Source organism: Oratosquilla oratoria, chromosome 18 (genome assembly GCF_046742065.1).
Source record: "Oratosquilla oratoria isolate Oo_2021 chromosome 18, ASM4674206v1, whole genome shotgun sequence".
Classification (NCBI taxonomy): domain Eukaryota; kingdom Metazoa; phylum Arthropoda; class Malacostraca; order Stomatopoda; family Squillidae; genus Oratosquilla; species Oratosquilla oratoria.
In genome coordinates this window covers 18,732,737-18,748,599 of record NC_134794.1, presented here as the reverse complement: position 1 = coordinate 18,748,599, position 15,863 = coordinate 18,732,737, and the positions used below count along the sequence as shown (strand labels likewise).

General features: G+C 40.6%; 1 protein-coding gene across 7 annotated transcripts in view; it reads left to right on the top strand.

Annotated features, from left to right (window-relative positions):
* Positions 1 to 15,863, top strand: part of l(2)gl (LLGL domain-containing protein l(2)gl) — an 80,035-nt gene that overhangs the window by 55,888 nt on the left and 8,284 nt on the right. For 2 of the 7 annotated variants that reach the window (XM_076201663.1, XM_076201660.1), the window contains 4 exons: positions 5,729 to 5,827; positions 6,566 to 6,702; positions 7,304 to 7,431; positions 10,992 to 11,071. In XM_076201663.1, the coding sequence (XP_076057778.1) occupies positions 5,729 to 5,827; positions 6,566 to 6,702; positions 7,304 to 7,431; positions 10,992 to 11,071 (444 nt within the window). Of the gene's footprint in view, positions 1 to 5,728; positions 5,828 to 6,565; positions 6,703 to 7,303; positions 7,432 to 9,761; positions 9,809 to 10,991; positions 11,078 to 15,863 lie in introns of those variants that run through there. The other 5 variants (XM_076201662.1, XM_076201664.1, XR_012967291.1 and 2 more) reach the window with 5 other exon arrangements.

The following is a 15,863-nucleotide window of genomic DNA, read 5'->3' as shown; positions in this document are numbered from 1 at the left end:
TCCGTCCCCCCTTGCATATAAGGAGAGGACGGGGAGAAATCCCTTCGGGCTGCGTCAAAATTTACTCACACATACTACCCCACCCCCCACCCCCTGCCCATTCCTCCTCATGCAATCACAACATCATCCATATACAACCATTCTCCACTCACCTCTGTCTTCCGTCCTCTCCCTTCCTTCCTCAACAGACATTCCCCTCTTCCCCAAAGCCCCCTTCACCCCATCCATCCACCTCATCCTAGGACGTCCCCTCATGTTCACTCCCTCCACATCTGCCTTCCATACCTCTTTTACTAGTCTTTCTTCACTCATTCTTTCCATGTGTCCAAACCATCCTAATATTCTTTCATCAACCCTATCTCCCAGCTCCTTTTTCACCCCTGTTCTCCTCCTCACCTCCTCATTTCTCACTCTATCCAGCCTAGTAACCCCCATCATACTTCTCAGACACCTCATCTCAAACACATTCAAACTCCTTCTCTCTTCTTCTCTTATGTTCCACGTTTCTGCCCCATACAGTGCTGTTGGCACAATCACTCCTTCATACAGTCTCCTCTTCGCATCCATTCCCAAATGTCTATTCCTAATTACACTCTTTAATCCACCAAGGCATTTATTCGCTTCTCTCAATCTACATTCTACCTCCACCTTCACTCCACCTTTTCCTGCTACACTTGCACCCAAGTATCTAAAACTATCCACTTCCTCCAGTCGCTCTCCCTTAATGTTCACTTCCAGTCTACTGCCACTTTCACCCCTTGTACATCTCATCACCTTACTTTTACCCACATTTATCTTTAGCTTTCTTCTATCACATACTCTCCCAAACTCTGCCACCAGCTTCCTCAATCCCTCCTCTGACCCTGCCACAAGTGCAGTGTCGTCCGCAAACAACAGCTGGCTCACCTCCCACTTTTCTCCATTTTCTTTAACCATCTCCAATCCCTGACCCACTACCCTAGCATTCACCTCTCGCACCACCCCATCCATGTATAAGTTGAACAGCCAGGGCGACATAACGCATCCTTGACGAAGTATTTTATGGAGCTGTTAAATGTGGAGGAGGATAGGATGGGACAGCATTGGGAGACACTAAGAAATTGACGGTAATGGGAGAAGACAATGAAGGAGAAATAAAAGATGATATGCAAGTAGTTTTGAAAATGATGAGAGCAGATAAGGCTTATAGGTTAGGTGGGTGTTATGTGGAGTGTCTGAAGAAAGGAGGTACAGTGATAGTGGACTGGCTAGTGAGGTTGTTTAATATGTGTCAAAGAGAGGAAAGGTTGCCAGAGGATTGGAGGAATGCTTCTATAGTTCTGCTTTACAAGGGAAATGGAGACAAATGTGAGTGTAGTAGTTTCATAGGGATCACTTTATTGATTGTAGTTAGGAAGGCTTATGGGAGGGTTTAAATTGAGAGGATTAGGATAGGAACAGAGGGAGTAATTGGTGAGGAACAGTGTGGTTTTAGGAAAGGTAAGGGTTGTGTGGCTTACATTTTTGTGATAAAGCATGTATGTGAGAAAGCTTTAAGAAAGGGTAAGAATGTTTTTGGGGCCCTTATGGATTTGGGAAAAACTTTTAACAGGGTAGACAGGAAGGCACTGTGGGAGGTTTTGCAGATATATTTGGATGGAGGAAAGCTGTTAAGGGCAGTCAACACTTTTTATGAGAGTAGACCCTGTGTTGGCAGGATTAGATATGGAGAGAGTGAGTGGTTCAAGGTAAAGGTGGGACTTCGTCAAGGATGCGTTCAACTTATATATGGATGGGGTAGTGCGAGAGGTAAATGCAAGGGTAGTGAGTCGGGGATTGGAGATGGTTAAAGAAAATGGAGAAAAGTGGGAGGTGAGCCAGCTGTTGTTTGCAGATGACACTGCGCTTGTGGCAGGATCGAAGGAGGGATTGAGGAAGTTGGTGACAGAGTTTGGGAGAGTGTGTGACAGAAGAAAGCTGAAGATAAATGTGGGTAAAAGTAAGGTGATGAGATGTACAAGGGGTGAAAGTGGCAGTAGTCTGGAAGTGAGTATTAAGGGAGAGCGACTGGAGGAAGTGGATAGTTTTAGATACAGACACTCCACTTCCTTTTTTTTTGTTACGTTCCGAACGGCCGAACGTAGTTTTTTTTTGTTTTGTTTTAAATGAACGCAAGTTGTTACTGTACTATACATCTGTAAATTCTATTACCGTATCTTATAAAACACCCCTAAATCATTAATTATACACATAACATTGTAAAATATTAACATTAATTTCAAATAAATTAAATTCAAGCAACATAAATTGAGATGGTGGAGGAGGAGGATGAGGCAAGGCACGTTCAGTCTGTCGTTTGTGCCATGTAAACAATGGACGCAGCGTCATGCGTAAGTATCGTTTGAACTACGGAGAGCGCGCTAAACTAAGAAATTCACTCAAAAAAAAAAAATTACATTTTTTTTTTACAGTCAGTTCAAATGTAAAATCGAAAAAACGTAAAACGAATGAACGTAAGTAGAGGAGCGTCTGTACTTGGGTGCAAATGTGGCAGGAAAAGGTGGAGTGAAGGTGGAGGTAGAATGTAGATTGAGAGAAGCGAGTAAATGCCTTGGTGGATTAAAAAGTGTAATGAGGAATAGACATTTGGGAATGGATGCTAAGAGGAGACTGTATGAAGGAATGATTGTGCCAACAGCACTGTATGGGGCAGAAACATGGAACATAAGAGAGAAGTAGTTTAAATGTGTTTGAGATGAGGTGTCTGAGAAGTATGATGGGGGTTACTAGGCTAGATAGAGTGAGAAATGAGGAGGTGAGGAGGAGAACAGGGGTGGAAAGGGAGCTGGGAGATAGGGTTGATGAAAGAGTATTAGGATGGTTTGGACACATGGAAAGAATGAGTGAAGAAAGACTAGTAAAAGAGGTATGGAAGGCAGATGTGGAGGAAGTGAACATGAAGGGACGTCCTAGGATGAGGTGGATGGATGGGGTGAAGGGGGCTTTGGGGAAGAGGGGAATGTCTGTTGAGGAAGGACGGGAGAGGACAGAAGACGGGTGAATGGAGAATGGTTGTATATGGAAAATGTTGTGATGCATGAGGTGAAATGGGTGGGGGGATGGGGGGTGAGGTAGTATGTGTGAGCAAATTTTGATGCAGCCCGAAGGGATTTCTCCCCATCTCCTTTTATGCATGGGGGGACGGAGAGGGGGGGTCGCCGATTTAATGAAGCGGCCTTGCTGTGGATGTGCTGTGTCTTGCGACACTGCTTCTGACCCAGGGCAGTGGACAAGGTGCAGGGATGACCCGTCATCCAGGAGGCTAAGATGAGAGGGAGGGTGGAGTGTATTCAAGGATGAAATGGGTGGGAATGATTTTATGCCTTTTCCTTTTTGGCTACCTCCCTTGTAAGGGGGGAAAAAGCCTTGGTATATGTATGTGTATGTATGTAGATCCTGTGTTAAAATTGGAAATGGAGAGAGAGCAAGTGGTTTGAGATAAAGGTGGGGCTGCATCAGGGATGTGTTATGATGCCATGGCTGTTCAATGTGCACATGGATGGGGTGGTGTGCGAAGGAAATGCAAAGGACATGGGCTGGAGATGGTTAAAGAAAATGGAGAAAAGTGGGAGGTGAGCCAGTCATTGTTTGCTGACAACACTGCATTTGTGGCAGGGTCAGAGGGAGGATTAAGACAGTGATGGACTTTATGAGAAAGTTGAAGGTAAATGTGGGTAAAAGTAAGATGATGAGATGTGCAAGGGGAGAGAATGGCAGTGAGTTGGAGGTAAGTCTTAAAGGAGAGAAGCTGGAGGAAGTGAATAGTTTTAGGTATTGGGGTTGCATGGTGCAGGAAAGGGAGGAGTGGAGATGGAGGTAAATTGTAGACTGAGAGAAGCAAGTAAATGCCTCGCGGGGGGATCAAAAAATGTCTTGAGAAATAAGTACTTGGGAATGGTTACAAAGAGGAGATTATATAAAAGGGTGATTGTGCCAATGGCACTGTGTGGGGCAGAGACTTGGAATTTAAGAGAGGCAGGTAGGAAAAATTTAAATGTTTTTGAGATGAAATGTCAAAGAAATATAGTAGGGATTACAAGGTTGGATAGAATGAGAAATGAGGAGAGCTGGAGTGGAAAAGGAGATGGCAGATAGGGCTGATGAAAGATTATTGGGATGGTTTGGACACACGGAAACATGAGTGAAGAAAGATTAGTAAAAGGTGTGGAAAGCAGAGGTGGATGGAGTGAACTTGAGGGGATGACTGAAGTTGAGATTGATGGTTGGGTTGAAAGGGGCATTGAACAAGAGGAGAATGTGTTGAGCAAGGTAGAGGAAGGCAGGAGATAGGTGTGAATGGAGAATGGCTATGTTTAGATGATACTGTGAAGAAAGGAAGGGAGGGGGTGAGGGATGTGAGGGCAGAGAGTGGTGTGTAAATATTTTGATGCAGCCCGAAGGGATTTCCCCCCATCTCTTTTTCTGTATGAGAGAGGGGGAGTCATCAATTAAATGAAATGACCTTGCTGTGGATGTGCTGTGTCTTCCTGTATTGCTTCTGACCTAGGGCAGTAGGCCGGATACAGGGATGACCCATCATCCATGAAGAGGAAAAATAAGGAGGAGGAAGCAGTTGAATGGGTGGATGTGGGTACATGCCTTTTGACCCTCCTTTGTAAGGGGGGAAAAGCCTTTGGTATAGATAGATTAGTGTAGGACAGTTTCCTCATCATTGGCAGAAAGTAGTTGGAGGGTAACAATCACAGGTTATCAGCTCTCCTCATGTTTGAAAATGGAGGAAATACAGTTGATGTTGATAGAGAGAGATCTTGGGCCTAGTCTGAAGATAGTGTCAGCTTCTTGGGTCTACACCAGCAAATGAAGATGAGGAACTTGATGGGGTTTGGAGATGGTTGGAAGAGAAATGACTTTCAGATGTCCTTCTCGTAGAAGCGCCTCATGTAGGTGCCAGTTGTTAGTCCCTGAATATATCTATCTATATATCAATTGTTTTTTCCCCCATATAAAGGAGGTAGCCAAGTCAAAAGGCATGCACCCACTCCCATCCACCAACTTTTCCTCCCTCTCATCTTAGCTTCTCTTGGATCATGGGTCATCTCGGTATCCTGCCCATTACCCTGGGTCAGAGGCAATGCAGCAAGGCCTCTTCACTTAATTTGCAACTCCACCCCTCTCCATATCCTCATGCAGAAAAAGAGAAGTCAGGGAGAAATCCCTTCAGGCTATGTCAAAATATCATTCACACACAGCCACTCCCTATGCCCACCCCCAACCACCTCCTATCCTTGCATCACATTATCATATCTATCTACAATTTGCTATAAAATGATACATGATATTGCCATTGTGAAATGTTAGTGTGGAAGGTAGAAAGGGAAACCAAATGAAATGGTAATGTTATGTGTTGTGAAAGATGGCAAAAGCTGTTTATGGTTGCTCATAACTTTGTGGAATTAGTGCTATTATTTATTGTGTGAAAAACTAGCTAATGGATATTTTTTCAATAACTGGAAAATAAGGTAAAATGAAGTCCAGTGTTTGCATAATTTAACCAGGAAGGAGTGAATATTTTCTTGCATGCATAGCCACCATGTTTTGTTGGTAGTGGCTGTACCAACCATGGTGTAAGAAATAAAAACAAAGTCAGACAATGACTCAATAGAGTTATAAGGATTAGTACCAAATGTCATTATGTCATTAAGTTAATGATATCTAAACAAATTTTCAGAAAACTGAAGAAACAAAGGAGGAAGTAGCTTCAGAAGAGGAAGAAAGAGCACCATCTGCAGAGGCATGTGGTGAAAGTAATGAAGTTGCGGAGTCGGAGGTGGGTTTTTCTCTGTTACTGAGGCAGTAAGGGTGGCTGAATGGGTTTTGTTTGTTTGATATGAGTTTGTACATTGACCTGGACACCCTTTTATGAAAGTGAATATTTATTGCACACACACACGTACACACACTCACTTTTTCTCTTTCCCACTTTTTCTCTTTCCCACTTTTTCTCTTTCCCACTTTTTCTCTTTCCCACTTTTTCTCTCTCCCACTTTTTCTCTCTCCCACTTTTTCTCTCTCCCACTTTTTCTCTCTCCCACTTTTTCTCTCTCCCACTTTTTCTCTCTCCCACTTTTTCTCTCTCCCACTTTTTCTCTCTCCCACTTTTTCTCTCTCCCATCTCTCTCTCTCTCTCTCTCTCTCTCTCTCTCTCTCTCTCTCTCTCTCCTCTCTCTCTCTCTCTCCCCCCCTTTGTATATGTGTTTGTGTATGCTTCCCACTTCCTATTTTTCCATCTTCCCTTAACCTACCTACCTACCTCTCTCTCTCTCTCTCTCTCTCTCTCTCTCTCTCTCTCTCTCATATATATATATATATATATATATATTGTGGGTGTCCTGAAACCCAGACCTGGGGCAACACATTGATTGAAAAATATAACTTTTTTAAATTGTCTTCAGTGATTACTTGTTCTAGCTGAGTTTCTTTGAGAGGATCACCTTTGGGTTATTGGAATTAAATGAAGAAAGGGGGTCACATGAAGTATCCCAGTATATGTTGTCCTCGTTTATAGGCGACGGGGGACGATAAAGCATCCCAGCCTGGCTGTGCGGAGGCTGGAGGTAGCAGGAAAGCAGAGGAGATAAAAGAAAATGGAGACACTAGTGTACTCAGTGGAGACATCACTGTGGATTCTATTAGAGATCACCTGTAAGTAAATCATTTGTTTCCTAATTAGAAGAGTGGGATTGCATGAGGTGAGGATTTCTTGAGAGTTAATCAGGCATGTGTACCTGAAAGCTTGTGAAACATTTTTTTTTTTCTGCAGTTGTTTTCCAGGAAAAGGTTGAAGTCATTGCTGATTACATTGAATCCAAAACAGAAATATGAGAATTTGTATGGCACAGTATTGCTACAGATTTATATTTACCGTATATTTTCCAAAGGGAGACCCCCTGAATGTGTTGATATTTGCTTTGTAAAGCTTCTTTTCTTTTGTTATTCTAATTTCATATCTAAGCTTCTCACTGCACTTGATATGCTTGCCTTTTTTTTTTTTTATGATTTTAATTTATTGGGTGAAATATTTTTTGTTTTCTTATTTTTGTTAGGTTAAATGCACTGTTCATATTGCATGAATATAATTTCTTATTTAACCATAGTAATACAAGAAATTGTGAATTCAAAACATTAACAAGTCTGAAACTACTTTGCTTGAGATGACTGACATGAACTCCAACTCATGATCTCTTGCATCCTTGTTTTCACACTTGTCATTGACTTTATTTGTGTCTGGCGTACACATGTATAGGGATGAGCTGAAGGTAACGGAGAAAGTGGTAGAGAAGACATCCAGTACAGTCAAGCAGGAGACCAGTTCCTCCTCGGTCACCATTGTCAAATCCACCACCGTGACATCGGTCTCGTCTGGGTCTCAAGGTATGATGCCTGGTTAGTCAGTTTGTTGAATGTCATGTCAGGTTCTGCACCGTCCAGGCTGACGTTAAGTGGTTTCAGTAGTAAGTTGTGTAATCCAGGAATAGATGTTCAGGTGTTAATATATATTCACCACAATTAGCCTCAGACACCTGTTTTCCTGTTTTTCATGAACTTGGTGTTTTTTAGAATGAAGGTGGTAAGTATTTTGTGTAGCTGTATTTATTATGTAAATGACAGTTTATGTAAGTTTTTGTTGATGCATAGTTGTAGATTTGTATTTACCTAGTGTTTTACAAGGTGCAGATTATTCATGGGTTTCATTTTCAACACATGCCACAAATGGACTGATATTTAGGGACGGTTACCATGATGTGTAACTAATGAATTGAGCAGGAAAACAGGAAGAATAGGGTAGTTGTTTGGACAGGAAGAATACACTGTCAGGTAACAGAGGGATGGGAAACTGAATAAATGGGAAGGGAGTAGTCATATGAAATATGAGGAGCTTAGAGGTAGTTGGGAATCAATAAGTTAATAAAGGAAAGGCGTAGGAGAAGAATAAAGGGAGAAATAAAATTTGAGGATTTTACATCATGAGGAAAATTTAGGGATATTAAATAATTGTTTGGAACCAAGTTTTAAAAGGATGATACTCAAACTCTTTTCATTATAAAATTTTTTTTTTTTTTTTTTTTTTTTTTTTTTTTTTTTTCTCTTTGTATCCATGGTTTTCCTATTGACTAGCATGGGAATGTGGTTTTTATTTTTAACTTTTGATACTTTCTATATTGAAAGTAACCTTGAGCATGGACTTCAGTCTTGTTTTTTTCCTTACCATTTTGAATGGGAGAACATTACTGACATGCACTTCATTTTACCATATTAATTGATACCCCTTACTGGGGGATTAATTGCCTGGTAACATGAAGTAATTGCTTTAGGGACATCTCTACAGAGCAAAGCCACACATCATTTGTCTGTGTACAGTTTAAAAATCTACTCGTAAATGAATAATGATACTTTTATACAACAGCTGTCCTTTATGCTGTTCCTTTGAACCTGTCATTTACCACTTTTGTGATGCCACTTCTGGATACCCCTGTGATGTGGGGAAAAGAATTTTTCCTCCATATTTCCCATGCATGTCATAGAAGACGACCAAATGGGATGGTATGTTGTGACTAGGGACCCCATGCTTGGTATGTTCCAACAAAAAAGTCGAGGAAAGATTCAAACCAGAAGCCCCAGTAATTGGGTCGTTAAATGTATGTTTGTAGTACAGATGAGAGTAAAAGGGATGAGATTAGCAGTTTGAGAAATTTGTGAGAAATAAGGTGAAATTAAGAAGAAAAAGTATGGATTGAATAAAATGAGTATGTAGAGAGTTTTGGGTGGACTGTAAATGTAGTGGTATTGGGGAGATATTGGAGATATATTTAGAAAGGGAGTTGATAGCAAACACATTGTTTAAAAAGAAAGCCAAGCATAAGTATACATGGAAAAGGGTAGTGGAAGGGAGGGTAGTTGAGATGGTATGTAATGGACTATGTAGTGGTATCCGAAGGGAGGATTGAAAGAATTTTAGAAATTCCTGTTTTTAGGGGAGAGATTGTCAGGTAATTTTTTGGTAGAAGGTAAATTTAAATTGCAGGGAAAGGGAGGTAGCAAAATGCTGCAAGAAAACAAATTAAATGAGGACAAAAAGAAAGAATACTGGGAGAAACTAATAGAAGTGTGGGAGGTAGTGAGAGATAAAGGGGAAGCAGGAGAAGAATATATTTCAAAGAGGAAGTCATAAAGGGCACAGAAATGGTATGAGATGAGGAGGATGGAAGGAGGTATTAGAAAAAAGAGAATGGTTGTATGGAGAGGTGGAAGAAATAGTAAAAGAGAAACAAGTGTATGAGAATTGGTTGCAAAGTAGAATTAGGGAAGCACATGATGAATCTTGCACACATACACACAACATACAGTAATATATTTCAACATCAACTGCATTTCATCCACCTTATAACATGTGGAGAGCTAACAGCCAGCAATTACTCCCCTCTTACCACAATTCTCATCAGGTGACAAAATCCCACTAATTCATCACAGACAACAGTCCAAAGTTGCTTCATAGAGAGATCTATAGGAGGGTACGAGGACCATTGCCAGGTATTATGAGGGTGCAGGTTTCCAGTCAGTGTTACTAGAAGCAACCATTCTTATTACAGATGAGAGCTCAGAGTTTGTATGTGGCCTGATCTATAGGTAATGTGACCTTACATTTCCAACACCTTTTCTACCAGAACTAGAATGCTAGCTTGCAGTGTTGTGATGCTTTCCAGCCCTGGGCGGGGAGTTGAATTCAGATCACTGAGTTAGCAGTCAAGTGCAGTACCACTACACCAGCAAAGTCTTTAGGGGAATTTGGTGAGAGCAGATTTAACAATGGGAACTGGATAAAGTGTTTGTATGTGTGTTTGTTTGCTTGTTTGTGTGTGTTCAACTAGTTTTCTACCTAGCATACAGTGTCTGGCTTCCTTATTGTAATACTGTATCGTGTTTTTCGTTCAAGGAGATTAAAGACCAAATGAACCACGTTTCTTATTACTCTTATAATTTGTTTTTTAAAACTAACCTCTAAGCTCTTGTTTCTTTAGTTCCTGGTTACTTCTTTACAGTGTGTCCTAGGATTCTTTTCCTGAAAAGATAGATTACATTCTATATCATTTGTTAAAGGGTAAAATTGAAGTTATTAGAAATGATTGGTATAGTCTTGAGGTAGAGTAGTGATCTTGATATAAATGGGAACTAAAACTGAAATATATTTTGACTAATAGTGCCATATTTTATTATAGTGGTAGGAAAAATATTCATATATGAAATATATTTCAAAAGCAGGGGTTTCCCTCAGCTGGATAAAGTTGTTTGGTATCAGTTAGAGTTGAAATGTTAAAGTTAAATGTCTCGTGTATAGGTTAATCATAATAGGTTTTGAATATTAGCTGGTGGGGGGGGGGGTCTCCCTCAGTGACCTGACATGTATCAGAAAGAAGAAAAAAAAAGTCTAAGACATGATTTACCACATATGGGTTGGCGACTTAATGTTTTTCTGAAAAACAACTTCAAACTTGCATGAAAATGAACTTTGTAAGATATTTTTGTATGGTGTCATATTTTTGATATAAATCTTATGTAAGATTACTGTTATTAAAGAATTATTATGAATCAGAGGACAAATGTTATTATTTCTGTTATATTTTAAAATGTATTTTCATTCAGCTGAGGTACTGTTATATATATATTTTTTTATTCTTTGGTTAAGTCAGTAGAATAGATAGTCCTTCATAACAAGGTCAGTTTATTAATAATGAATAGGAAGGAACTTTAGTTTAAGACTTAGCAACTGAATTAGTATGGAAGATTGGCTGTAAGAGCAAAGTGTAGAGATCTTGATTTGATTAATTTTTGAGTTATATATATATAAGGCTGATCATTCTAAAGAAGACTTCAGTTCTTAGCTGTACAAAGTGCTTCCAGTATTTGCTCTTCACACATTTGTTTGTTTCCTGTAGAATCGTCATCCGTACAAGTAGTTGAAACCACCACCTCCTCCACGGAAGTGAACCACAATTCAGCTGTCAATGGCAACGAGGTTTGACTTTGTGCCGTGAGCTTTGTATTTCTTAAAAATCTTAGTAATCTGCCACATTCCTTTGGTTTGGCTTCTGTAGTATTTTCTAGATTGCTTTCACATTGCTTTTCTGCAGTCTCACTTTAAAAAGGTTTCTTTTTTGTTTTTTTGCAAAAGTCAGGTGGTGATGGTACAAATTGAAGACCATAATTATTAGTTTCACAACTAATTGCATGAAAAGCAGAAGTTTTAATGATTTAAATTGTTATGACTATATTTCTTGTACAGTCTTTGTATTGTTGATCTATTCGCTGCATAATGAATGATGCAGTAGTGATCATGTATGTTATAACTGTGGAACCTCCCAATATAAACCTTCCCTAAGTCGGTAATTATGGTTATCCATCACTGAGCAGTGCAATGATAGGATAGTCTTCCTATTATTTTTGAAGTCCTATTCATAGGAGTCTGGTATCTGACAGGAGTATCTAGTAGGACTAAGTCCAAGATTATACTTTCTGTTGCACCATATGGATAATGTTTTGCCAGCTGGTGAGCTGCTTATTGCAACTGTGGACCTGATAGAAAGGATAAATGCAGAATGGTTTAAGCATTGCATTGGCAATAACACTGAGAAAGACCACATTATGGTGATATTGACTTGTTGTGGCATTTCCATTTCTCTTTCTTTGAGTTTAAGTATAAATTTTGGGACAGAATGGTAGGGTGTGTCTCTAACCCAGAGGACCTGGTAAATCTCCATGTGGGGAATATTTTTTGAGGCTGAGAAGAGTTATGGAGCTAAGGAATGTTTCAGGAGATGCTAATTCCTATGATAAAGTGACATTATATGGTTCTGGCAATATGAACTTGCTTGCCCAGTTAGGAACTGATCTTAAGAATATCATGGGAGCTATTACAAAATTGTCACATGTTACCAAGAGGACTTCTTGTCCTACCTAAAATTTACACACACACACAAACAAACAAATCCCTCCCAGCACAGGAACTAAACCCTATGACTGCTCTGCAGATTAAAAAAATAAAGTGATGTACGCACTTGAGACAAAACTGAGATGTTATGATTAGTTCAAGATAATAGTATCCTCTACTTATTCTCTAGTTAGCCCCAGCTGTTGTTGGTTAAGATCAAGGAAGTGATCACCAAAGATTGGGAATGGAGGGAGTGGCATTGGTGAACAAGAAAGATGATGATGATATGGTTTAACGTCACAAACTCCCCCCTATCGGAAGGCTAGGACGGTGCCCCTCACAGAGGGCTTTGTAGCGTGGAATTTAATGAACCATGCCCTTGGTTCAACTTCACTGGTGGCAGGATTCGAACCGCCATCTCCTCGACCTTCGCCGCAAGTAACGACGCTCTAACCCACTCAGCTAGCGAGCTTCCTGAACAAGAAAGAGAGGGAGAGGAAAAAAGGGGGTTGGCTGTATCTCATGGCTTTTGTAAGCATATTATAGCATACTTGCATATCAAATGGAAGGTCCTACAATCCCAAATCTTAAAGAAGAAAGGTAATGGACATGATTGCACTATGAAAGTATAACGCTGGTTAATGTCCCAGTACACTATTTGTGTTAATGGTAGGGATGCAATATATTCTTGAGACAACATTGTGAGTTGGCTTCAATCCCAAAAAATCCACCATTGTCTGGATTCTGGTTTTTTGCTCTCATTTCAACTCTGAACTTAAAAGTTTAAATGAAGATATTCATAGCTTTTGAAAACTTGGGAAAGGCATTTGATTTAATTCCTTGACAAATTTCCAAGAAGGTCACAAGCATATATGGAGTCCGGAGTTGTACTTGAGCTCTGTACTCACACTAGAAGTACAGTGACATGGTTCAGGGTTACAAGAATTCTTTCATGTACATTCTGGTGGATGGATACATCTTTTCATCTCTTCTTTGTGTTTGGTTGGACGTAGGGAAAAGGACTGTGGCTACTGTACGCTACCCCACCTCACCCCATTCCAACTAATCCACAGCTACACCCATTTTTTTCCCCTCATCGAAAGATATTAAACATTAACATGAAATTATTTCATGATTAAGGTAAATTTTTTCTGTCAAAGATGATAACCTCAGCCAGTCACTAAGAACCCCACGAAGGGACAAGATTTGTTGGAATAGGATTGCCCCACTAAGTTATAGTTTTGAAAAAAATGTTGCCCCAAAGTCTGGAAATCTATTATCTCACAGTAGCTACTAATGGCTCTAAGGTTCCATAAGTCTTTCTGGAAGAAACTTTGGATTATTGTTGGTTCTATTAATGTGAGACACTTCCTATGCCAGTAGGTGAAGGTAACTGGAGGGAAGGAGCAGTCACTAGTTGTCAACTCTGTTTGTAGAAAGGTGAAGGAAGCACAGTTGAAGTAGATATAGATCAGTGGTTCCCAGACTTTTCCATGCTGGTGCCTCCTTGGCTCCCAGGTGTATTCCTAGTGCCCCCCCCCCCTGTCCCCTCATAACATGTGAACACACATTTTATTTTTTACCCCAAATTCAGTTGGATTACATAACAAAGCTCTATATTCATTTATAATTCTTGTGCCAGTTTTATTCTCAATTAATCCTCTAAGGACTGAATTATTTTTTGTTTAGATTTTTATCATCTTAAATGTTATAAACGTTTGCTGCGTAAGTTCTTGCAGAATGAATCATACACTAGTTTGTGGCATACTTGTTTTTTGCCATCCTATACTTGTTTTAGTGTTAATGGCATATATACAAAAACTTTTTTTGTGTGACCATATGGTCACGCTAGTCTTTCAAGGGTTAACTGCATACATGTTCCTTTAGCTTAATGTTTTTCACATATATTTGTCATTCAGATTTTGTAATATATACATACATATAACAAAGGCTTTTTCCCCCTGCACAGGGGGTAGCCAACTGCTCCTGATATCTTACTGTAGCCCCCCCTATTGCCCCCCTTTATCTTACCACCCTTAGGGGGGGTGATATTGCCCACTATGGAAATCATTGATATAAATCTTGGGAGTTGGTCTGAAGATGTTAGGGTAGAGGTAAAGAGGTTGACATACATACATACATACATATACCAAGGCTTTTTCCCCCTTACAAGGGAGGTAGCCAAAAAGGAAAAGGCATAAAATCATTCCCACCCATTCCATCCCTGAATACACTCCACACCCCTCAACCCTCCCTCCTATCTTAGCACCTCCTGGATGATGGGTCATCCCTGCACCTTGTCCACTGCCCTGGGTCAGAGGGGGGAGGTTGACAGGTCTTTCAAATGGACAGCAGGGAGACTGTTCTTTCCAGAATCCATCTTGCAGGACCGCCACAAAGCAGGTACCAGTCATTGGTCAGTGGTAGGTCAGATATCTTTGTACACACTAAGGGTTTTTTCACCCTTACAAGGGTGGTAGCCAAAGTCAGAAGGCAAAATTACACTCCCATTCATTTAATCCCCACCCATTCCACCCTTGTTCACCACCCTTCCCTACCTCTTTTCTTGGCTCCTCCTGGATGACAGGTCATCCCTGCATCTCACTCACTGCCCTGGGTCAAAAGCAATGCAGCCAGACACAGCACAGACACAGCAAGGCCCCTTTACTCAATTGGCAACCCCCCTCCATCCCCTCATGCAGTAACATTGAAGATGGGGAGAAATCCTTTCGGGCTATAAAGTATCATTCACACATAACCACTTCCTAACTCCCCCTCCCCTCCCCCCCTCCCATCTCCCACCCTTTCTTTTCCATGCATTACAGTATCATCCATACACAGCCATTCTCCATTCACCACTATCATCTGCTGCCTTCTCCATCCATCCATTTCATCCTCAGTTGTTCCCTCATGTTCATTTCATCCACCTCTGCCTTCCACACTTCTTTTACTAATATTCATCTTTGTAACAAAACTGAAATTATGCTTGGAGGACAGTGAGCTGGAGAAGAATTATAGCCTAAGGCACCTGTTCCATGAAAGGGTTGCACTGGGGGTGAACTGACAGTATTGCTGGGGAGAAACGAGGTGTGATATTTACATGGTTTAAGCAAGGAGTGGAAGGAACAGTGCATGTGATGGGTATGAAAGGGTTGAGAAGTTTTCCTTCCCACCTTATCTTTTGGGTAATCACGAACAATCAAGTGATGTCAGACCTATTAATACATTACATATATTGCATGTCCTAGCAGCTAACCAACAAAACTGTTTTGTAAATGTTCCTGGTTGATCTGAGGTCATACAAGATGACATAATGATGTGGTCTACAGCTGCACTGACACTTTTGATGATGTGTGGGTTGAAGTCATGAAGGAAGATGCTTCAGTGGACAGTGGGAGTGACAGACAAGCTGACAATGAAATGATGACTTTGAACTCAGGTCTAGAACTAAATTATATTTTTCCCATTGGTTTAATTATTTGTATGGTGTGTCATGGCTGCAGTTCAGAACCAGTTAAATGTGCATTTGGGATTTTGGCTTAACCTCTTCAGTATGAGTTGAACATTTGCACGCAAGTGTTAGCGTAATGAGAAATATATATTCATATGCAGCCTTCAGTCACTCCTATCTCCTGCTGTCTTCCCTCCTTGCTCAACAGACATTCCTCTCTTGCTCAATGCCCCATTCATCCCATCCATCCATCTCATCCTTGGTCATCCCCTTAAGTTCACTGCATCCACCTCTGCTTTCCACACCTCGTTTACTAATCTTTCTTCACTTATTCTTTCCATGTGTCCAAACCACCCCAATACTCTTTCATGAGCCCTATCTGCCATTTCCTTTTCCACCTCAGATCTCCTCCTCACCTCCTCGTTTCTC